The sequence below is a fragment of the Orcinus orca genome, chromosome 10 (genome assembly GCF_937001465.1).
Source record: "Orcinus orca chromosome 10, mOrcOrc1.1, whole genome shotgun sequence".
Classification (NCBI taxonomy): Eukaryota; Metazoa; Chordata; class Mammalia; order Artiodactyla; family Delphinidae; genus Orcinus; species Orcinus orca.
The window spans coordinates 70,662,566-70,687,926 of record NC_064568.1 but is presented as its reverse complement, the minus strand read 5'-3'; the positions used below and the strand labels follow the sequence as shown (position 1 = coordinate 70,687,926).

Below are 25,361 nucleotides of genomic sequence, written 5' to 3'. Positions count from 1 at the left end.
CGGGAAGACAACTCAGGGAAGGCTGAATTGAGAAGATGAAGTTGAAGATGAGTCTTGAAAGGATACGTAGGAGTTTTCCAGATGGGACGATTCCAGTTAGAGGAAGAGCACGTGCAAAGGCATGCAGGTCTAGGCTAAAGGTGAGGAAACGATGGCAGATGAGGTTAGAACAAAGGTAGAGGCAGGATTTTTCAGGGTCAGAGTTTGGACCTGGTGACTCTGTGTATGGTGGGAAGCCAGAACAAAGGTAGAGGCAGGATTTTTCAGGGTCAGAGTTTGGACCTGGTGACTCTGTGGATGGTGGGAAGCCAGAACAAAGGTAGAGGCAGGATTTTTCAGGGTCAGAGTTTGGACCTGGTGACTCTGTGGATGGTGGGAAGCCACTGAATATTTGAAGCAGGCACATAATCTGGTTGTATTTGCATCTTATAAAGTCTACTCAGAGTCCTCACCAAAACAGAATTTGGGTGCTCAAGAAGAACCCTTGCAGTAATCCAAAAGAAAAGTTGGTCAATCAACCAGAGTAGCTGATTGAAGGACTTTTATAAGTGATTCTTATAAGGTCGTAGTTTCATAAAACCAAGAGTGCCAGCAACTGCTGGTCCAGGCCTATCCGTACTCTACATGTGGAGTCACTTGAGGTGATCTGATCAGTGTGATTATGTTGACTTCCATTTTAAATACTGGGGATCCCATTTTTTAGTAGTTAACATGTTGTGTGTTTGGTAGTCAGGTATATATGACCACAATAATAAAATCCAATTCTCCCTTCTAAGCGACTCTATGAAAATGTCATTTTCATCACTCAACATTAAGCTTGCATTCATGTGGAGTATCAGACACCCTGTATCCAAGTAGAGTACCTGGAATTAAATTGGCCCTATCTTATGATATTTTAAAATTCATCACTGATCAATGAATCTATCACTACAAGGTCATAATGCACAAGGCATGAATCCTGGTCTTGACCGTCCATCTGTACTAGTTGAATAACTGGATTTTTCTACTATATTTTAAGTTCCAAATAAATTGCAAATTTGACCTCACTCCATATGGCACTCAGGACAATGCCATAGGTGCCAGGGGAGGGATGAGAGGGGTTCTTTCTTATGTAACACACCCGGGACAAAGACTTCAGTCATTGGTGCAGAGCTCTGAAAAACTCTAGTGTGGTTAAGGAGAGACCATCTTCTCTCTTCTCCCTCCTGGGGAATATGCATGATGTTGCCTAGCTGACTTCAACAATAAGCCTCTTAATGTTTAGGAAGCACTCTTGGCATGTCAGTAGATGAAATCTAGAATCCATATTACCTTGAGCTATTAAGAAAGGAAAATGTTAAATAAATAATTGGAGGCCTGAGAGTGGAGGGTAGGAAACTGTTCCATGGGTCATTCCCCCTCAGAACATGAAGATACATTTTTTTTTTTAAGTCTTGATACCTTTTTTAGCCTCCTAAAAAGAAGAACATGATCTTGCAGAATTCAGACCATAGTGAATCCACTGAATTGCTCTTTATTGAATTTAAAACATGAATGACCATCTTTCTTGTAGACTGATATCAAGTCTAATGGAATCAAAATCTCTTGTTTTCTGAAGCCTATATAATTTTAAAAGACTATTGATATATTTTTCTTTATAAAAGCTTGAAAAGTGGTACTATTGTCTTGGCATTAATTTAATTTTAATAATTCTTAAAACAAACTTCAATTGTCAGTGGTGGAAAAGTGATTCAGATGTTCATGTGTTTGACTCAGAAGAGAGAAACAAAAAGTTGGGGAAAGTCCTCAACAAAAGTAACCTATTCTTTATGAGATTTAACCACCCACATGAAAATGGGTGATTTAACTATTCAAACACCTGAGTAACATGTGGGCTAACTGAAGTGCTTTAAAAATTTTTTTGCCTTCCAACTCATACAGCGTAATGAATTTTTGTCAAGCTTGTTCTTTCAAGAAATACACTTTAGGGACTTCCCTGGTGGTGCAGTGGTTAAGACTCTGCACTCCCAATGCAGGGGGCCTGGGTTCGATCCCTGGCCAGGGAACTAGATCCCACATGCATGCCGCAACTAAGAGTTCACATGCCACACCTAAGGAGCCCGCCTGCCACAACTAAGGAGCTGGCGAGCCACAACTAAGGAGCCTGCCTGATGCTACTAAGACCCAGCACAACCAAATAAATAAATAAATAAAACATCTTCCCAGCAATCAATAAAAAACATTAAAAATTTATATATATATATAAGAAATGCACTTTAAATCCTGGATCATACTTTGGAAACTCAGGTCTAAAATAACACTTGTTATGTCTTAATTCCTATAATAGTCCTGACCCAACATTTCAGCAAACAAATTACTGTTGTTTGACATGTGCAATCAGTCGGCTTGAAGAAAGCCACAGAAGGCTTTCGGTATCAATTCAAACAACGTCTTGGAAGAGATAAAAGAAATAACTAATCAGGAAGGTTGCTCTTCTCAATTTTACAAGGAGTTGGTTGGTATTCTGTAATGATGGTCCTATAGGCAATGTTTTTTTTTCTTTAATAAATGAACCAGTCCTTATGTAATGGGCTTATGGTTGTTCAGTATTTCCTGTCTTATCAGTTACTAAGCCTCCCGTTAGCATCTTGGAAGATGAGGACAAATGCTGTTCCTGCCATAACTTTATGACAGGCAGTTTTTTTCCCTAAATGAGAGGCAAATGTGGTTCATTGGTAAGTTAAATAAAAGGTCAGAAATCATTAAACAAAGATGGGGATGATCCACCCACTTGAATAAAAATGCCCCAGGGACCCTTCCTGACGCTTTGCTCGATGCTGTAAGGCAGGAATCTTAAACTTGGCTGAAAATGAGAAATATCTGGAAAGTCTTTAAAACTCCCGCTTCCCAAGCCATAGCCCGGATCAATAAAATCAGAATCTCTAGAGGTGGGACCAGGCTTCACTACTGTTTTTGGTGTTTTTGTTTTTGTTTTTTTGCGGTACGCGGGCCTCTCACTGTTGTGGCCTCTCCTGTTGCGGAGCACAGGCTCCGGACGCGCAGGCTCAGCGGCCATGGCTCATGGGCCCAGCCGCTCTGCGGCATGTGGGATCCTCCCGGACCGGGGCACGAACCTGCCTCCCCTGCATCGGCAGGCAGACTCTCAACCACTGCGCCACCAGGGAAGCCCTTCACTCCTGTTTTAAGGCAGGGCTTCTCAAACTTTAATGTTCATACTTATCACCAGGGGAAGGAACACTTACTAAAACACCAGTTCTGATTTGGTAGGTAGGTCGAGGGTAGGTCCTGAGGTTCTGCATTTCTATCAAGCTCCCAGGTGATGCCGCTCCTGCTGGCTGGTGGACAACATACTGGGTGGCAATGGTCTAAGGCCCAGGTTCCTCACACATTAAAATGACCAAAGGAGCTTTTAAAATTAACTGTAAAGAGTCTAGAGGTCTTATCCCCAGAGGTTCTGATGTTGTTGGTCTGGGGCCCCAGGGATTAGCATGTATTAAAAGCTCCCCAGGTGATTCTACTGTGCGCAGGGCTGAGAACCTCTGCTCTGTAAAAAGATCTGCATGACAGGACAATGAGCGATCACGGACCCGTATTTGTTTTCAGAACAAATTTGACAAGTGGGAAGAGAAATGCCCCATGATACAAGCAAAATATTAGGAAGGCTGTCAGTAATACGAGCTGACTCTTTCCAGAGTCCCCTGAGATGCATGTATTCTCTGAAATGTCCTTAATGCAGGACACAGTTGGCTCTGGCAAAACCTGAGTACAAGCCAGAGAGCTCGGGCTAATTCTCTTGGCTGGGTTGGGATCAGCTAACCCCGCCATGTCTCATGTGCCAAAATGTACTTCCCTGCACTGCTTTACCTTCTCCATCCCTTCTCTGCTACTTTATGCTTCCTCTCCCTCGACCCAACCTCGTACCTCTCCCCTCCCTCCCAACCTTTCCACTGTTCCCTCTGGAGTGGTTCTGTGGTTAACAGACTCTCCCATATCTTCCACCTCTTCACAGAACATTCTCTCCATCTTCTTGCCCTTAGTGGAACCTGTCAACTCTGAAGACACTGTCCTCCCCATTTGTCCCTCCACCTTTGATGAAAATCTTGGCAGCTTTAACAACCACACCCTCTGGCCCCATGCTCCTCCCCTCACTGTCCCTGCCAAGTGCCCACCTGCCCCCACTCACTGAGCCTCCTGCCACCTTCTGGGTCTCTTCAGTATCCCACTCAGCATCCTGACCTCTCAGTTCCTTGACCTCATCATTTCTGAAGACCTTCTCCTCAACTCCACCCCCTTCTCTTCACTTGCCCAGCAAACCCCCAGTGCTAAATGAATCCAAATGTCCTCCTTCTTATACCTATTCCAGGCTGCTGAACAATACTGAGACCATCACACAGTTGCCACCACGGTTTAGCCATCACCAGCCTCGACGGGATAGTCAAAGTCACTGAGGAATCCTTTCCTTAGCCCTCTTCCTCAAATTTCTGCCACTCTGCTTAAACCTCTCCTCTAACACCTTCTTGCTCCTGAGGTCACTTTGCCTCCTTAGTCAAAGAGAAAATAGAAAGCATCAGATGGGAATTCTCTCGACTTCTTGCCACCAAACCAACAAACTCACTTGCATTCCTTCCTTGTTATCCTTATCACAATGGGTGAGGCGTCCCTCCTCCTGCTTGGAGTGCATCTCTCCACTTGGGAGCCATCCCCTCCTGCCTCTTTTACCCCTCTCTTGTATCCTTGTTCTCTCTCTCTCTCCTGGCTCCTTCCCACCAGTATTTGAATGGGCTCAAGCCTGTCCTGTCATTACAAGAAGAAGGAAGAAAATGTTTTCTTCTTACAGCTGCTCCTCCAACTTGCTTCTCCTCTTCCAAGCCAAATTTCTTGAGAGAATTACCCATGTTGTCCATCCTCATTCTCTGTCTCTCCATTTCCTGGTCCCTCACGCACCCTGCCATCTCATTCCTCCACCTCCCCACCCACTCCACTGAGACTTGTCTTGCCAGTAGTCTCCTTGCTGATGAAGCCATCTGACCACTTTCGGCCCTATCTTACTTGACCTCTGGCAGCATCTGTCCTTCCTTCCTCCCCTCCCCTCTCATATTCCACCACACTATGCATTCCTGGTTTCCCTCTTTCAAGCTGTTAGGATGTTAGGGGACTCGCTACAAGGGTCGGGGTGATCTGGAGGGTGGTGATGCACAAGCAAATATAGCAGAATCCTGGTGAGGATGGTTTGGGAGGAAGATGAACAGATGGTAGTACTGGTGAGGTTCACAGGAGGATGGGATATTCTATGATGGCAGTTGGAAGTAAGAATCAGAAGCTAACACTGGGACTTTCGATGAATCAGTCTGTAAGTAGAGACGAATAGTTGCATCTATGCAAATGGCTGAGGTCATCAGTGAAGGGACCAGGGCCAAGGGCAGAACTTGCCTGAAAAGAGGCCACAAAGTGGGCTGAGAAGCAACCCCCTGAGAGGTAGGAGGAGAACCGAAGAAGGTGATGGATGGAAACCAAGGTATGAAGTGAAGTTAGCAGGAAGGTCACTAGATTTGGTGGCCTTGGAGACAGCAGTTTCAGTATAGTGATGAAGCCGGCCAGATTACAAGGGCCTAGAGGATTAGTAAGGAAGGTAACCGTGGGCAGAGACCAGAATTACAAGGGATGTGGTTGAGACTGAAGCCAGTGCATCTAAGTGTCTCCCCCACAAAGGCAAGAAGGATGGGTTGCTATTCACTTGGAGGCATTTCTAAGGTGTCAACAGTCCTTCTCTGGTTCTGGGATTCGGGGTCAGGGTAGTGAGTGCTATCACCCAAATTGAGGTTTGGAGGCCTGAGAGGTTCCTTCAGACATTAGGGGCAGCTCTGGTTTGGCAAACAGCAGCTCGGGTACACGCTTAGGATTGTTACAAGATTAGAAGAAATCCCCAGACCCTTCCAATGCTAAAGTTCTATTAGTAACCCTGGTGCACTCTTCTGCCCAACAAACATCATGCTTTTATCACTACCCTCAAGGCAAGCATTCAGAAATCGCTGGTAGCTGCCGACGTTGCCCTGAAAACAAACACACAGGCAAGAGGTTGTAGGTGATTTTTACAAGAACAAAAGATAACAGGACAAAAATTATCCATCTCCTTGCTTCAGTAAAATCTCCTCTAACTGAAAATCTTGATCTGTAGTAGTGAGTACTAAGCTGTCGCTGATTTCTGCTGCAACAGACGGGCGTGGCTGGTCAAGACACTGAGGAACAAAACAAGAAAAACTAGCACAGTCTGGCATCCGAATGGCATCACGCTCCAGATTGAGTTAAACATTTGGAAAACAATGATATTGCACCGTTCACCCTAACGTCGAGGTGTGAGACCTCGAGAGCACGTCCAGCCTCTGCCGCCCTTTCCTTAGCAGCGCCTGCGAGTCATGCTGAACATCGAACGGCAAAGCGAGGCTATCGATTAAGAGGTTCTGGAAGTGGAATGCAGGTAATCCCCTGGCTTGAAGTCAGGCTCATGACCACTCATAATCTTTAAGTTTAAACACATCCCTACCTATGACACACACACACACACACACACAAATCAGAATCTAAATCACGTATGCATGACACTCTGAAAAGGTACACCTGTGGGAACAAGCGACCACAGAAATGCTTTGAAAACGCTGAGCAGCACAGTCTTAAACAATATGTGAGTGTGTGTGCCAGTGACTGCTGGGAAGCCCCAGTGGAACACAAAGGTTCTACTGGGCCTGAGTAATCTGCTGGGAGGCAAATGCATGCACTGCCCAAAGCTGTGTCATTGAACAGATGTCACAGGGTCATGGGTACAGGGAGCTTGACCACTTTAATAATCAAATCTAATTGCCACCTGATTGAGCTCATCCTTTGCTACAGAAATGATTGTGAAGGGGGCTGAACGTACCAGATTAGTTCCAGGGTGGCTGGCTGACTCGGCCTCTTCAGTATGACAAAATATCAGCCTACCATAAGGGGACAGAGCAGCGTGAGCTCAGACACAGACTAGGGGGCAAACAGGGCCTGTCACCTGTCCCTGCGGCGGTGTGCGCCTCAAAGTGACTTAGGCTTGGGGGGCACTCACCGGAGGCATGATGGGAAACACACATCAGGTTGTATCAGATGCCACATTAACATTATAGGAACACAAAACAAATGGTCATAGGTGAAAAAAACATTTTCAAGTGTTTTAAAGTCTAGGTAATTTTGACTAGACATATTTGTGATGAAACTATGACCTCTTTTCAAACTGCACTGTGTTTTACTTAAACGTGGTTTTTAAAACATTAAATAATTTATTTAAATGTTTTGAGCCAAAAAAAAATTATTTCATTGAAGGGGACTGGATTAGAAGATATAAAACCCAGGAGACACCTCATATTGAGAAATCAATCACAGGTGTCAAAAGGTGATCAGAGAGGCTTGCTGTAATCTCTATGCTTTCCAGATTTGGCCAGGTGATATGGAACAGAAAGTGATTTGTCTCTCATGTCAAGAGAAGGAAAAGGAAGCAGAGAAATGATTAGTATGTAGGGAAAGTTGACCTCCACTCTTCTGTGCTACAAACAGAAAGCAATCACAGATAAGGGTATGTGTCTGGATGCTCGCGTGTAAAGGTAGGATGCTTGAATAAGTCCAAGACTTTCTGGGACATGGAGAGCCATGAGAGAAAGAATCAAAGCTCAGTTTAAAAACAGAAATGAAGAAAAAAAAACGAGAAAGGATTAGTATTATTACAAGTAAAGACAAATAAGAAAACTGATTTGTATTTATATTTCTTTAAATGTTGCTCTGGTTTGTAGTATATCTTAAGAAATAGTAACAAAGATTAGTTCATATTAATACTTTGCTATTGAAAGTCACATTTCTAATGGGACAAAGCAATCACTCAAAGAGATTGTGTGCTGTGATATACGACTTAGCTATGTCTATGGAAAGCCAGGGATGAACCAACCCCACTCCCTTGGCTTCTAAATATCAAAAGTACACTTAATGTTCTCACTTTTTAAAAATATCACTGATCCTCACCCCTTTGCCAAACCCCAAGTCTGCCAACACACCTCCCCACCTGGATGTCCCACCAGCACAAGCTGACAAATCCAGAGCTCCCTGCCCTTCCTCCCAGCTGGCCCCTCTATCAATGCTCCCTGTCTTGTACCTGGCCTTCGGCCTCAGCCACTGCCAGTCCCCGCTCTCTCAAAGGTCCCCATTTAATCACTCCAGCAAATCTGCCTCCTTCTCTGCACCTGGTTAAGGTCTCAGGCTCTCTCCCCTGGATCCGGTAAAAGCCTCAGTGCTGTGGACATCCTTCTTTCAGTCGACAGTCTGCCTCCACCTGGGGTTATCTTGTGATCTTTGGTGACTTGCTGTTGCCTTTATGATGCAGCCCAAACTCCCCTGGAAGACTTCACACCCCAGCCTCACTCCCCAACACCCCTGCTCCTGCTTCCCAAGCTTGGGCCGCATTGGGCTTCTCTCCCTGGACATGCCTTGTCTCTGCTCTGGCCTCTGCCTGGGATGCTCTTGTCTCCAGTCCCCGCCTCTGCAAACTCTGCTCACTGCCTCCCGTGTGAAGCTCTTCTCAAGCTTTGCCTTAGCAGAATTGATCTTTCTCTCCTCTGTGCTAGTGTGGTGCTTCGTCCTCACTGGGTGGAGCATTTATCAAATTATGTTGAAGTTGCTAATATTTCTGTCCTACCAACCAGATTATGGACTCCTTTAGGGCAAGAATTAGGTCTCAAATCTCTCTCTATTGAAAGCACCTAGCAGAGGGGCTGGCAAATGAAAGATGGTTGAACAATCCTAGTTAAGTTAAATACTATTTCTTCAGACTCCCAAGCCAGGAATTCCCTGGTGACAACTTACTCAAATTGAGGGTTGGTAAGGAGGAAAGAGACTCATAAGTAGACACACAAAATCTGAGAACCATAATAAAAAAATTTCCTCCCAAAATTCAATGGAAATTCTGGGAGAAAAAGATAAGTGAAATCTGGGGGCTGTCCTTCACAAATCTAAATTCTTTCAACATAATAATGTACCATGTATAATTTAAGTTCATAAAAACCACCATGGTTAGTGTTTTAAATTTAGAAAATGTTAAGGCATTTGAAAATGCATGAAGTGAATGAATGTATGTGCCCAGAGGACAAATAAATGTCTACTATTTATTGAAGTATTGTTTATACAAAGAAAAGTGCACAAATCATAAGTACACAGCTCCAGGAATTTTCACCAAGGGAATACAGCCTTGTAAACAAGATCCAGTTCAAGAAGCAGAACATTTCCAAACACCCAAAAGCCCCCTAGTGCTGTTTTGCAATCACTGCCCTCTCCCACAAGGGGAACCATTATTCTTACTTTTAAGATCTGTTTTGCCTGTTTCGATTCCTTGTATAAATGGAATCATACAATATGCATACATTACAATGTATACCTATGTGAACACTGTATACATACTTACAATGTGTTCTGTTTGACTTCCTTCACTTAATATTATTTTATGAGATTCAACCATACTGCTGTGAGTAACAATAATACACCCAAAATCTGTGTGAATGCTTCTTAAATTGTATAACTAATGGAGCTATAAGGTGCTGAACTGTAAGGACCCCAGCATCTCTTCATTCTAGCCAAGAATTACTTAAAAAAACTTTCCATGTTGTAGTAAGGCCCAAAATTGTCACGTTTCTAAACTTTTATGAACTCTATGAGATCTAGTCAGAAACTTATTCAGTAAATATTTCTAGAATGGAATGAAGGAATACATGCAGTGGAATCACAAAGCACTTTTTCAGGGGAGAAAAAAAAAAGCTGAGCAGGGACAGACTCCAGAAGTTCACTGAATAAAACTTTTGCCGCATGATCACTTTTAAATCAGTCTCATCTTCTGAACTCTAGGCACATTTTTTTGCATATTTTGGTGCTTCGTTTTTGTCATTTTCATAAACATTTAAAAACAGGTTTGAACAAAACTCTTCCACTATTTCACATTGTCCTAACCACGGACTTGCTTGCTGAAGTGGGTGAGAAAAAAAAAAACGGAGTTTTGCCCCCATCTTGTGGAAGCAATATGGCAGGAAGAATTTCAGACTGAATTTGTAAAACAAATATAGCAGAAGCATCTGTTGGCCTCCAATTCTGAAAGCACAGGTCCAGCATGCAGCAAGCCGTACCTCTATGTTGTTCTGTATAACATACATTTATCACACAGTGCCACTACACAACTATCCACAACTTCCAAGTTTGCCTACTCTATGAGCACCTACCTTGGGGATTAAAGAAACCGGTCATCCAAAACACACTGGGCCTCCCTTCAAATATCCAGGTGGAAAACTGAGCATTTCTTTCCAAGAGTTCAGTAAACCAGAAGCCCAGTGTGGATGAATCCCAGGACACTCTCTTCCAGATCTGAGGTATGCGAGCATCATACATATTGTCCAGAGCATCTCTCAAGTTCTGGAAAAGAGGTAAAGTTAAAATCTGAGGAAAAGAAAAACCAACAAAAGAGGGAAACGACTATTGAGACAACAATAGCTCACCTCACTCATAATGATCGTTCCTTCAATGGCCAATTTTAGATCACTCAGGCTACTGCGAAGTATTGAGATGACTTTTTGCATTCTGTCAATTTCTTGTCTGAGAAATATGTTCATTGAATTAAGATGTCCCATCTTCATCAAACGAGCTTTCACCTAACGCAAAGCATGCAACACAATGACAGAGAGTTTTAAAAAACCATCTGCCACTTCTTTTCCAATGACCTCTCCTTTCTCTATTCCTTTTCTTCCTCTGGATGTATCTCTACAAGCCCAAATGAACTCTAAAATATCTCTTGCAGCACCAAATTTGCCATTAAATTCCCCATTTTCTGGGCTTCAGAAACTACTGTTCAACTAAAATGATTTTTATTTCCTACTGATTGTACTTAGTTGATAATTGGAAATGTACTATGAAAAGCTGAAATAAACTTATACCATTTTCCCCTTTCAAATGATTAAGTACTAAGTGTCAATTAAATACCCTTTTGCAATCTAACCTTTATAAGAGCACAGTCTGGAATACCTTCTTTTCATAGTGCCTGCAGAATTGTTATCAGAAATGTCACAGTTAATATAGCCCAAATCTTTACAGAGCAGTTACCAATAACTATGACTGGCTGCAGGTTCCTAAGGTCACTACTGCCCTGGCTAGGGTGACTAAGGAGAGTCTTTCCTAATCTAATCAATGAAAATATTTGACTTTGTGGGAGGGCCATCAAGCACCTGTTCCTTCTTGTATATAATTTATTGGCCATTTTGAAGAGATCAATATAAAATCATCTGGTTGTGGGAACAATACAATATAACAATTATTTGGAAATAAGTCAGTATATATACACATTTCAATTTAGTGACATATGCCTGAGAAAAGATTGACTACGAATATTGGCAAGAACTCATAAAGAGATCTGAACTTTCTGCTGGCCACAGTTGAAGAGATGCCGGGATAGGAGGGGTAAGAATAGATACATGGAGTGGGAGAAAATTTGGAGTGAGGTACCAGTCCACACAATCACCAGAAAGCCAGTAAACTGTAGCATTCTCTGCTGGAGATGCCCACTACCTCTTCTTTTTTATTTTTTATTTATTTTTTTATTTTTTGTGGTATGCGGGCCTCTCGCTGTTGTGGCCTCTCCCGCTGCGGAGCACAGGCTCCGGCCGCGCAGGCTCAGCGGCCATGGCTCACGGGCCCAGCCGCTCCGCGGCATGTGGGATCTTCCCGGACCCGGGCACCCACTGCCTCTTCTTGAGTCATGGAATATTAGAGACAGATGGGCTTCAGGCTCATCTGGACCATGCTCCTCATTTTACAGAACAGGTTTTCTGGCATGGTGCTGATGTTTCCTACTCAGCAACGAACACCTCTGCTTAACTGCAGCTGGGCAACTTCTAGTATGTGAGGGATGAGAGGGAAGCAGTGATGTAAAACTGAACACCTGGATGGGACTACCTGCGCAGGTAGAGCAAATGATCTTGAAATCCCAGTCAAACATGCCAGTGGAGGGCCCTAACTCAGTCTGCCATACCAACCTTCAGGTATTCACCTAAATTCCTGGTTCTAGAACTTACATTTTTGCAGGCTCCGCTGCCCTCTTCTCATCTTGAGCCCCTCAGCCTCCAGTGGCTAAAGAGCCTATATAGCATTCTCTTTAAATCAGGACTGCTTTGTGGAAATTCACACTTTAAGGAAAAGGGAAATTATGGAAATGCTTTTGCAACCGGCATTAGAAATTAAGCCCTGGTGTTGGCTACACTATCAAATCAATAGCCCGGGTAGCTTTTAGTGTGCTAACAGCCCCAAACAAATCCCCTTGCCCTACTTAGGGTTTTAAAAGAGAGACTTCCCTTGCAATAGACACATGCTTAATGTGTCTTAAAACTTAGGCTCTAGAAAATCTAACTTTAGCACTGATTTTACTTGTTTATTGTTCCAGCCTAAAACTGTCTTTCTGTTAATAAGTGAAAGATCTGCTGTAGTCTTATTTAGAATTTTTGTTATGTTTCTGAAACCAGGTAGTCTTTTCTACACGAATGTTTTTAAGTCAATAGTATAATTACATTTCAGTTAACTAAATTCACTTTACAGCCACATTTTTCAAAACACATCTCTTCTGTAAAATAAAGGACACTAAAAAGTAAGTGATCCTGGAAGAGGAAGCTGTTTTAGATGTCTCTTGGTACAAACTCCCTCCCATCTAGCAATCCGTTTAGGGACATCCCTCTCTCAGTGCCTGCTGGGATGTTGCCGGAACAGAGATCTTGGTGAAGTGGCCCCGACTAACCCTGAACAGCTCAAATTACCCCAAGGGTCTTGAAATCCTCTTCTGGTAATACCAACCTGCGGTCTAGTCATACAGAGTAAATTTTATCTCGCTTTCACATGCCGGTTTTTAAAATCTGTGAAGACAGGTATTATGCCTCATCTGTCTTCTGAAGATCATTTACAATGAACCACAGAAAGTATGTGCTTATAATACCTATCCATTTAAAAAATATTTTCTCCCCTGACTATAAACATCTCTATGTGAAGTCATTGATTTCGGTATCTTAGCCAAATCCTTGGTACCCATCTACACAACGGAAGCAAAAATTGTTTTAAGAAGCAAGAAAACATTTTTTATTGTTGGGGGCACTCACTGCAGGCAGAAGGGCTGTAGCCCAGGTAGCCTTGGGGCTCCCAACTGATAAGTGCATTTCTCCCAGACTTGGGGATGCAGGACAGGGTAGACACAGGACCATAGTCATACCTGCATTAGGACATCAGCCTCTCACTTTTTGGTTGAAAAGCTAAACTTGCCTCAGCCCAGCCTAAGGCTCAGGTGAAGCTCTAACCCTCAGCAGTGAGGGGTGGAAGCTGAGAACAGGAGAGAGGAAGCCCTGGATGGCCAGAGGGCACGACCCTGTTTTTCTTGCGGGAAGAAGGATGGTGTATTACAGAACTTTCAGACCGTCCAGAAATTTTACCACAATTAAAGATTTATTTAGATGAGTTCTCAAAGTGCGGTCTGGGACCCCTGAAGGCCCCCAAGTTCCTTTTAGGCAGGTCCACAAAGTTGAATTTTTTTCATAGTAATACTACGACATTATTTGACTTTTTACTCTCCTTCTCTGGGGAGTGTACAGTGGAGTTTACCAGAGGCTACATGACCTGTAATACCACAACAGACTGGATGGAGAAGCAGATATGAGGATCCAGCTGTCTTCTATTAAACCAGACATTAAAGAGATTTGCAAAAATGTAAAACAATCCCACTTTTCTCTTTGAATGTTTTTGTTTTGGAAAATATATTTATTTTTAAAATATAAATGTTATGCTAACATGTGATGGGTTTATTAATGTTATTTCACAATAAATTAATAAATATTTTTGAAAATTTTTAGTTTACATTTCTAATATGTTAAATACCAGTAGTTATAATCCATATAAACAAGAGCTACTTGGGGTCCTCAATCATTTCGTAAAGGGGTCTTGAGATAAAAAAAAATTTTTGAGAAAAACTGATGTTGATTAACAAGCAAACATCTGGGAGGTTCAAGAAGTAGAAACTTATTGCCATCCAAACTGGGTAGTGAATTCATTTAAATGGCTTGCTTTCCTATTACCTGGCTGAGTGGATTGAGAGAATGAAAAGTATGTAGGGCAAGAGACAGAAAAAAGGGCTAAATTTAAATAATGGACAAAGCAGGCTTGGGTAAGAGAGGTGGGGAGAGATTCCCAGTCCAGAGGATTAAGATATCTGGAGACCCAAAGACAGAGGAACCCAAAGATGGGGAAAGGGTACAGAAAAGGCAATTGAGAGAGAAAGTGGAGTAGAAAAGTACAGATTGTAATTTTGCAAGATGCTTGAGCAAGGGTAAGAGAGAGAAGACCAAAAGGTAAAAAAGAAGAATTGAGCAGAGGGAGGAAGGGACTGACTGAAACATACTGTCCCAGGACTGTGCTCAGCCTTGTGGAACCCAAAGACAGCCCTGTGCATCAGGCGGAAAGGGTATCTCACCTCATGCGGAATGTAATCAGGAGGCAGCTTGCTCAGCATATCTTCGGATAACCTATAAACAATGGCTTCCCGGGTCTCTCCCATGCCACCTCCACTCTCTTTGGGTTGAATGTTGGTAATTGTTTCAAGAACAGCAGAAGCAGTGTTACTCTGATACCTGACAAAAAGAACTGAACTGTTCAGAATGTGGCATGGAAACATATCTTCAGAGATAATTATCAACGTGAAAATTAAATTATGAATAACTTAAATCAAATCCAGCCAAAAAGGGGGAAAAAAGGAAAACTTTACCATCAACATACAGGAATGAAAAAACTAGAGGTCCATTCTACTTCCTCCTATTAGGACATCAAGAACATCTCAGAAATGAAAGCTCTCCATCTTCAGGGAAAGATTCCATGAAAGTCCTTAACAATCCAAAGCAGTGCTAGCCAATCTTGCTGTAGCTAACCTCACGCTGGACAAGAAGCCCACCTCCTTTTATTCTCCCCTACTTATGGACTGGTCCTAAGAATCTGCCATTATAGACAATTTGTTAGCTTGAAGAGCACTGCTCATATTTCTTCACTGAGTTATAAATTATTAAAATTTCTTTGGTCTTTTCTGTTTTGTTTCTTACTTTCCCACTTGTTTTATGATTTCCAAAGTGTTCTATTGGCACCACTTATCTAAATGCAGCTACCCATCTTTAAAATTCACATATTCAATAAAGATTTACAATGCACCAGGCACTGAGCTAGGTGTTAGGATATGGTAGTGAATAGCTCCCTGACTTTGTCCCTTTCTTTAGTGGAGGAGGGGGACATTAGTCAATACCACTGTAATAAGTGCTATGGAAAAGAAGAACAGGATGCTTTAAGATAGTATAGTCTCTCTTTCTCTCTCTCTCATTCTCACTCTCTAGCTCTTTTTTGTTTTGTTTTGTTTTGTTTTGTTTTGCGGTACGCGGGCCTCTCACTGCTGCGGCCTCTTCCGTTGCGGAGCACAGGGTCCGGATGCGCAGGCTCCGGATGCGCAGGCTCAGCGGCCATGGCTCACGGGCGCAGCCGCTCCGTGGCATGTGGGATCTTCCTGGACCGGGGCACGAACCCGTGTCCCCTGCATCGGCAGGCGGACTCTCAACCACTGCGCCACCAGGGAAGCCCTCTAGCTCTTGTTTTGAATTGACCAGATGCTCTGAGGAGCACGAACTTAGTTTTGGTCCCAAAGTTGCTCGGTCGACCAGCAGTCTGAACACACAGATATGCGGTGCGTGTGTGCACATGTGGGGGTTTACTCTAGAAGATCAGGGAGGTTCTCTCTTAAAATGTCATATGTAAGCTGAGACCTGAAGAATAAGCAGGTCATCCAGGCAAAACAGAGTGGAAGTGGGAGGCAAGAGAGGACATTCAAATAAGAGGTAAGGCTTGGAGGCGAGAAGGACTTCACTGCATTTGAGTAACAGAGACAAGGCCAGCAATGCTGGAGCCAGAGAGTTAGAAGCAGAGATGAGGATGGAGATAAGGTCAGGGCCAGACTATGCAGGGTCATGTGGGCTGCTTTAGGCAACCACAGAAGACTTCCCAAGCAGGGGTGCAGCATGACCAGATTTAAATTTTTCTGTCTTTCTTGAACTCCTAATTTACCATCTATAAACATTTCACAGTTAAACTGTTTTGAGTTACTGTTCTGTTTTGTTTGTAAATTTTGTCTCCTGTTCAGATGTAAACCACATTTACATCTCCTTTCGTAGACGTTAGAGGCAAATTTAAAAGGAATCCAACAAATGCTTGAGATTAGTGATTTGTTTTTCTGTTTTATTTCCTTGGACATAAAATAAACCTTGGTAATATGGCTATATGTATAAAAATTTTAATGTGCTTGCCTTTTAATCTAGCAATTCTACACCTAAGAATTCATTCTAAAGAGAGAATCAGACATTTTAATTTCTGACAGTACAGTGCAATTGTTACCCTGAACAACTCTCCTGAAAACAGCTAAAAATGCTGGATAAGATAGGAAAAACATTACTGAACTGGGAAGAAACTAAGAAATCCAGAGCGTCGAACAAAATATAGAATGAAAACTGGAATCCAGAAACATAAGCCAGATTTTACCAAGGGGGCATCAACTAAGCCCTGGTGTTCTTGCACGTCTGTTGGGATGGTACAATGAGAGAATAGGTAACCCATATGCCCAAGGAAGAAAGTCTAATAGGAAACTCCTACATAAATCTGGGACTTCATAGGGCTAATCACTTAGTATCAAAGTCAACTAGAAATAACCCACCTGTCAGAAGGGGATGGTAGGTAAATTGTTCTACCTAGCTTGGTGGGGAAAAAAAAAAAAAAAAAAAAACTTTCCTAAGAATTCTTAATTTGTGACATTAATTAGCATTCATTCATTTACTTGTGTGATTTGAAAAACCTCAAGCTAAAGATTTATTTTCAGGTGGTCCCAGGAAGACACAGGTGGCATCTGGCAGATGTGAACATAAATCTTTCCTGGAACAATATGCCTTCGACCCAAGTCTCAAAGAATCCAACAGTTAATTTCCAATAAACATGAGCTCACAGTCAGGAGTTAAAAAACTCATAGAGAAACAGGCACTGTGAGCAAGAGCCAACTAAACAAAAGGAAGCAGAACCAGACCTGCAAAGATCTCCGATAGTGAATTTTCAGGTGCACATTATGTTTTTACTATATTGAAGAATAAAAAGGTGATTGAAAATATAAGTATGAAACGGAAACTATAAACATGAATAGCATATTTGAAAAAGAGCCAGATAGAACTCATGAAAATTAAAAAAATTAAAACCTGCATTAGTTTTTTTTTATTGATGCTGTAACAAATTACCACAAAATAAGTGGCTTAAAACAACATAAATGTGGGACTTCCCTGGTGGCGCAGCAGTTAAGAATCTGCCTGCCAATGCAGGGGACACGGGTTTGATCCCTGATCCGGGAAGGATCCCACAAGCCGTGGAGCAACTAAGCCCCTGCGCCACAACTACTGAAGCCCGTGCGCTCTAGAGCCCGTGTGCTGCAACTATGGAAGTCTGTGCGCCTAGACCCAGTGCTCCGTACAACAGAAGCCACCACAATGAGAAGCCCGCAAACTGGAACAAAGAGTAGCCCCGGCTCGGCGCAACTAGAGAAAGCCTGCGCGCAGCAACGAAGACACAATGCAGCCAAAAAAACAAAAAACAAACAAACAAAAAACACACATAAAGGTATTATTTCACAGTTCTGCAGTTAATAAGTCTGATATCGGTCCTACTGGGCTAAAATTAAGGTGAGCAGGCTGGGTTCCTTTCTGTAGGCTGCTGGGAAAGACCCATTTCCTTGCTCATTTGAGTTGTTGACAGAATTCACTTTCTTGCAGTTGTAGGACCATGGTCCCCAATTCCTTGCTGGCTGTCAGGTAAGGACCCTTCCTAGATTCTAGGGTCCATCTGCATTCCTTGGTTCATGGTCCCCTTCCTATATTTTAAAAGCTATCAGTGGCAGGTCAAGCCCCTCTCTTTCCTCCTTGTACCATTTCATCTCTCTGATCCACTCTTCTGCCTCCTTCTTCCACTAAGAGCTCATGTGATTAAATTGGGCCCACTTGGATAATCTAGGATAACATCCCCATCTCAAGGTCCTTAACCTTAATAATAACTATAAAGTCCTATCTGTCACATAAGGTAACATATTTGCAGGTTCTGAGGTTAGGATGTGGACATCTTTGGGGGAGGTGTCTACCTAATAACACTTAGTGATAGCTTAAACAGCAGATTAGATATAGTCAAGGAAATAATTAGAAAACTGGAAAATAGATCTGAAGACCTCATCTAGAATGCTGCAGAAGGGAAAATAAATGGGAAATATAAAGAAGAGGTTAAGAGGCATGTAGGCTAAAGTGGTAAGCTCTAACATACATCTCAAAAAAGTTTCAGAAAGATAGAAAAGGGAGAATAAAAAAGAGATAATAACTGATGAAATAATGGCTGAGAAGTGATGAAAGATTTGAATCCTCAAGTTCAGGAAACTCAATGCATCCTAAACAGGAAAAACAAACAAATAAGTAAATAGAAATCCATATGTAGACATATCACCATGATAATGTTTAACATCAAAAACAAAGACATGGGCTTCCCTGGTGGTGCAGTGGTTGAGAGTCCGCCTGCTGATGCAGGGGACACGGGTTCGTGCCCCAGTCCGGGAAGATCCCACATGCCGCAGAGCAGCTGGGCCCGTGAGCCATGGCCGCTGGGCCTGCGTGTCCAGAGCCTGTGCTCCGCAACGGGAGAGGCCACAACAGTGAAAGGCCCGTATACCGCAAAATAAATAAATAAAGGCTATTTAAAAACAAAAAAACAAAGACATGGGGCTTCCCTGGTGGCGCAGTGGTTGAGAGTCTGCCTGCCGATGCAGGGGACACGGGATCAGGCCCTGGTCTGGGAGGATCCTGCGTGCTGCGGAGTGGCTGGGCCTGTGAGCCATGGCCGCTGGGCCTGCGCGTCCGGAGCCTGTGCTCCGCAACAGGAGAGGTCACAACGGTGAGAGGTCTGCGTACCACAAAAAAAAAAAAAAAAAGGTCCCCTTCTGCCTTTTCTTATAGCATATGGAATGAGAGTATTACACCTCTCTCTCTTTTTTTTTTTTACATCTTTATTGGAGTATAATTGCTTTACAATGGTGTGTTAGTTTCTGCTTTATAACAAAGTGAATCAGTTATACATATACATATGTTCCCATATCTCTTCCCTCTTGCATCTCCCTCCCTCCCACCCTCCCTATCCCACCCCTCTAGGTGGTCACAAACCAATTAGCTGATCTCCCTGTGCTATGCGGCTGCTTCCCACTAGCTTCCTATTTTACGTTTGGTAGTGTATATATGTCCATGCCACTCTCTCACTTTGTCACAGCTTACCCTTCCCCCTCCCCACATCCTCAAGTCCATTCTCTAGTAGGTCTGTGTCTTTATTCCTGTCTTACCCCTAGGTTCTTCATGACATTTCTTTTTTTCCTTAAATTCCATACATATGTGTTAGCATACGGTGTTTGTCTTTCTCTTTATGACTTACTTCACTCTGTATGACAGACTCCAGGTCCATCCACCTCATTACAAATAGCTCAATTTCGTTTCTTTTCATGGCCGAGTAATATTCCATTGTATATATGTGCCACATCTTCTTTATCCATTCATCCGATGATGGACACTTAGGTTGCTTCCATGTCCTGGCTATTGTAAATAGAGCTGCAATAAACATTTTGGTACATGACTCTTTTTGAATTATGGTTTTCTCAGGGTATATGCCCAGCAGTGGGGTTGCTGGGTCATATGGTAGTTCTATTTGTAGTTTTTTAAGGAACCACCATACTGTTCTCCATAGTGGCTGTAGCAATTCACATTCCCACCAGAAGTGTAAGAGTGTTCCCTTTTCTCCACACCCTCTCCAGCATTTATTGTTGCTAGATTTTTTGATGATGGCCATTCTGACTGGTGTGAGATGATATCTCATTGTAGTTCTGATTTGCATTTCTCTAATGATTAATGATGTTGTGCATTCTTTCATGTGTTTGTTGACAGTCTGTATAACTTCTTTGGAGAAATGTCTCTTTAGGTCTTCTGCCCATTTTTGGATTGGGTTCTTTGTTTTTTAGTTATTGAGCTGCATGAGCTGCTTGTAAATTTTGGAGATTAATCCTTTGTCAGTTGCTTCATTTGAAAATATTTTCTCCCATTTTGAGGGTTGTCTTTTGGTCTTGTTTATGGTTTCCTTTGCTGTGCAAAAGCTTTTACGTTTCATTAGGTCCCATTTGTTTATTTTTGTTTTTATTTCCATTTCTCTAGGAGGTGGGTCAAAAAGGATCTTGCTGTGATTTTTGTCATAGAGTGTTCTGCCTATGTTTTCCTCTAAGAGTTTGATAGTTTCTGGCCTTACATTTAGGTCTTTAGTCCATTTTGAGCTTATTTTTGTGTATGGTGTTAGGGAATGATCTAATCTCATACTTTTACATGTACCTGTCCAGTTTTCCCAGCACCATTATTGAAGAGGCTGTCCTTTCTCCACTGTACATTCTTGTCTTCTTTATCAACGATAAGGTGACCATATGTGTGTGGGTTTATCTCTGTGCTTTCTACGCTGTTCCATTGATCTGTATTTCTGTTTTTGTGCCAGTACCATACTGTCTTGATTACTGTACCTTTGTAGTATAGTCTGAAGTCAGGGAGCCAGAATCCTCCAGCTCCATTATTCGTTCTCAAGATTGCTTTGGCTATTCGGGGTCTTTTGTGTTTCCATACAAATTGTGAAATTTTTTGTTCTAGTTCTGTGAAAAATGCCAGTGGTAGTTTGATAGGGATTACATTGAATCTGTAGATTGCTTTGGGTAGTAGAGTCATTTTCACAATGTTGATTCTTCCATTCCAAGAACATGGTATATCTCTCCATCTATTTGTATTACCTTTAATTTCTTTCATCAGTGTCTTATAATTTTCTGGATACAGGTCTTTTGTCTCCTTAGGTAGGTTTATTCCTAGATATTTTATTCTTTTTGTTGCAGTGGTAAATGGGAGTGTTTTCTTGATTTCACTTTCACATTTTTCATCATTAGTGTATAGGAATGCCAGAGATTTCTGTGCATTAATTTTGTATCCTGCTACTTTATCAAATTCATTGATTAGCTCTAGTAGTTTTCTGGTAGCATCTTTAGGATTCTCTATGTATAGTATCATGTCATCTGCAAACAGTGACAGCTTTACTTCTGCTTTTCCAATTTGGATTCCTTTCATTTCCTTTTCTTCTCTGATTGCTGTGGCTAAAACTTCCAAAACTATGTTGAATAAGAGTGGTGAGAGTGGGCAACCTTGTCTTGTTCCTGATCTTAGTGGAAATGCTTTCAGTTTTTCACCATTGAGGATGATGTTGGCTGTGGGTTTGTCATATATAGCCTTTATTATGTTGAGGAAAGTTCCCTCTATGCCTACTTTCTGCAGGGTTTTTATCATAAATAGGTGTTGAATTTTGTCCAACTTTTTCTGCATCTATTGAGATGACCATATGGTTTTTCTCCTTCAATTTGTTAATATGGTGTATCGCACTGATTGATTTGCGTATATTGAAGAATCCTTGCATTTCTGGAATAAACCCCACTTGATCATGGTGTATGATTCTTTTAATGTGATGTTGGATTCTGATTGCTAGTATTTTGTTGAGGATTTTTGCATCTATGTTCATCAGTGATATTGGCCTGTAGTTTTCTTTCTTTGTGACATCCTTTTCCGGTTTTCGTATCAGGGTGATGGTGGCCTCGTAGAATGAGTTTGGGAGTGTTCCTCCCTCTGCTATATTCTGGAAGAGTTTGAGAAGGATAGGTGTTAGCTCTTCTCTAAATGTTTGATAGAATTCGCCTGTGAAGCCATCTGGTCCTGGGCTTTTGTTTGTTGGATTTTTTTTTTTTTTTTTTTTTTTTGCGGCATGCAGGCCTCTCACTGTTGTGGCCTCTCCCATTGCAGAGCACAGGCTCCGGACACGCAGGTCCAGTGGCCACAGCTCACGGGCCCAGCCGCTCAGCAGCATGTGGGATCTTCCCGGACTGGGGCACAAACCCATGTTCCCCGCATCGGCAGGCGGACTCTCAACCACTGCGCCACCAGGGAAGCCCTGGAATATTTTTAATCACAGTTTCAATTTCAGTGCTTGTGATTGGTCTGTTCATATTTTCTATTTCTTCCTGATTCAGTCTTGGCTGGTTGTGCATTTCTAAGAATTTGTCCATTTCTTCCAGGTTGTCCATTTTATTGGCATAGAGCTGCTTGTAGTAATCGCTCATGATCTTTTGTATTTCTTCAGTGTCAGTTGTTACTTCTCCTTTTTCATTTCTAATTCTATTGATTTGAGTCTTCTCCCTTTTTCTTCTTGATGAGTCTGGCTAATGGTTTATCAATTTTGTTTATCTTCTCAAAGAACCAGCTTTTAGTTTTATTGATCTTTGCTATCGTTTCCTTCATTTCTTTTTCATTTATTTCTTATCTGATCCTTATGATTTCTTTCCTTCTGCTAACTTTGAGGATTTTTTTGTTCTTCTTTCTGTAATTGCTGTAGGTGCAAGGTTAGGTTGTTTATTCGAGATGTTTCCTTTTCTTAAGGTAGGATTGTATTGCTATAAACTTCCCTCTTAGAACCGCTTTTGCTGCATCCCATAGGTTTTGGGTCGTCATGTCTCCATTGTCATTTGTTTCTAGGTACTTTCTGATTTCCACTTTGATTTCTTCAGTGATCACTTCGTTATTAAGTACTGTATTGTTTAGCCTCCATGTGTTTGTATTTTTTACAGATCTTTTCCTGTAGTTGATATCTAGTCTCATAGCATTGTGGTCGGAAAAGATACTTGATAAAATTTCAATTTTCTTAAATTTACCAAGGCTTGATTTGTGACCCAAGATATGATCTATCCTGGAGAATGTTCCATGAGCAACTGAGAAAAATGTGTATTCTGTTGTTTTTGGATGGAATGTCCTATAAATATCAATTAAGTCCATGTTGTTTAATGTACCATTTAAAGCTTGGGTTTCCTTATTTATTTTCATTTTGGATGATCTGTCCATTGGTGAAAGTGGGGTGTTAAAGTCCCCTACTATGAATGTGTTACTGTTGATTTCCCCTTTTATGGCTGTTAGTATTTGCCTTATGTATTGAGGTGCTCCTATGTTGGGTTCATAAATATTTACAATTGTTATATATTCTTCTTGGATCAATTCCTTGATCATTATGTAGTGCCCTTCTTTGTCTCTTCTAATAGTCTTTATTTAAAAGTCTATTTTGTCTGATATGAGAATTGCTACTCCAGCTTTCTTTTGGTTTCCATTTGCATGGAATATCTTTTTCCATCCCCTCATTTTCAGTCTGTATGTGTCTCTAGGTCTGAAGTGTGTCTCTTGTAGACAGCATATATATGGGTCTTGTTTTTGTATCCATTCAGCTAGTCTGTGTCTTTTGGTGGGAGCATTTAATCCATTTACATTTAAGGTAATTATCGATATGTATGTTCCTATTCCCATTTTCTTAATTGTTTTGGGTTTGTTATTATAGGTCTTTTCCTTCTCTTGTGTTTCTTGCCTAGAGAAGATCCTTTAGCATTTGTTGTAAAGCTGGTTTGGTGGTGCTGAACTCTCTCAGCTTTTGCTTGTCTGTAAAGGTTTTAATTTCTCCATCAAATCTGAATGAGATCCTTGCTGGGTAGAGTAACCTTGGTTGTAGGTTTTTCCCTTTCATCATTTAAAATATGTCCTGCCACTCCCTTCTGGCTTGCAGAGTTTCTGCTGAAAGATCAGCTGTTAACCTTTTGGGGATTCCCTTGTATGTTATTTGTTGTTTTTCCCTTGCTGCTTTTAATATTTTTTCTTTGTATTTAATTTTTGATAGTTTGATTAATATGTGTCTTGGTGTGTTTCTCCTTGGATTTATCCTGTATGGGACTCTGTGCTTCCTGGACTTGATAGACTATTTCCTTTCCCATATAAGGGAAGTTTTCCACTATAATCTCTTCAAATATTTTCTCAGTCCCTTTCTTTTTCTCTTCTTCTTCTGGGACCCCTATAATTCGAATGTTGGTGTGTTTAATGTTGTCCCAGAGGTCTCTGAGACTGTCCTCAATTCCTTTCATTCTTTTTTCTTTATTCTGCTCTGCGGTAATTATTTCCACTGTTTTACCTTCCAGGTTGCTTATCCTTTCTTCTTCCTCAGTTATTCTGCTATTGATTTCTTCTAGAGAATTTTTAATTTCATTTATTCTGTTTTTCATCATTGTTTGTTATCTCTATAGTTCTTCTAGGTCCTTGTTAATCATTTCTTGTATTTCCTCCATTCTATTTCCAAGATTTTGGATCATCTTTAGTATCATTACTCTGAATTCTTTTTCAGGTAGACTACCTATTTCCTCTTCATTTGTTTGGTCTGGTGGGTTTTTATCTTGCTCCTTCATCTGCTGTGTATTTCTCTGTCTTCTCATTTTGCTTAACTTACTTTGTTTGGGGTCTCCTTTTCCCAGGCTGCAGGTTCGTAGTTCCTGTTGTTTTTGGTGTCTGCCCCCAGTGGGTAAGGTTGGTTCAATGGGTTGTGTGGGTTTCCTGGTGGAGGGGACTGGTGCCTGTGTTCTAGTGGATGATGCTGGATCTTTCTTTCTGGTGGGCAGGACTGTATCTGGCGGTGTGTTTTGTGATGTCTGTGAACTTATTATGATTTTAGGCAGCCTCTCTGTTAATGGGTGGGGGTGTGTTCCTGTTTTGCTAGTTGTTTGACATGGGGTGTCCAGGACTGGAGCTTGCTGGTTATTGAGTGGAGATGGGTCTTAGCATTGAGATGGGTATCTCTGGGAGAGCTCTTGCTGACTGATATTATGAGGGGTTGGGAGGCCTCTGGTGGACCACCAATGTCCTGAACTCGGCTCTCCCACCTCAGAGGCTCAGGCCTGACACCTGGCCAGAGCACCAAGACCCTGTCAGCCACACAGCTTGGCCTTCTAAAAATGCATCAAACATCCACTGCATAGAAGTATGATTTTCTCCTGTTGTAATTCACTCAGGAAAGTTTCTAGAGATCCAGTGGTGCGGGCATGTCAAGCTCTCCCTTTTACAGCCATGAATAAGTTGCTGTATCTGGTCCTCCCTTTCCAGTCCTTGCAGACTGGCTCTATTAGGTCACTCTTCTGACGCTCAGCAAGGCTGCTTACCGCTGCAGTCAGCAGCTCATTTCCCACCTTCTCCTCTGCAGTCAGGATGCCTGGCACCTCACAGGGCAAAGCCTGCGGCCGTCCTTGTTTGCTGCATCATGGAACTGAAACACTAGCT

At 42.0% G+C, this 25,361-nt stretch overlaps 1 protein-coding gene across 2 annotated transcripts in view; it reads right to left on the bottom strand.

Annotated features, from left to right (window-relative positions):
• The window catches only part of DNAH8 (dynein axonemal heavy chain 8), a 320,651-nt gene that overhangs the window by 5,421 nt on the left and 289,869 nt on the right, over window positions 1-25,361 (bottom strand). For both annotated transcript variants that reach the window (XM_049715770.1, XM_004267646.3), the window contains 3 exons: window positions 14,543-14,699; window positions 10,545-10,697; window positions 10,272-10,461 (listed from right to left, as the gene is read on the bottom strand). In XM_049715770.1, the coding sequence (XP_049571727.1) occupies window positions 10,272-10,461; window positions 10,545-10,697; window positions 14,543-14,699 (500 nt within the window). The remainder of the gene's footprint in view (window positions 1-10,271; window positions 10,462-10,544; window positions 10,698-14,542; window positions 14,700-25,361) is intronic.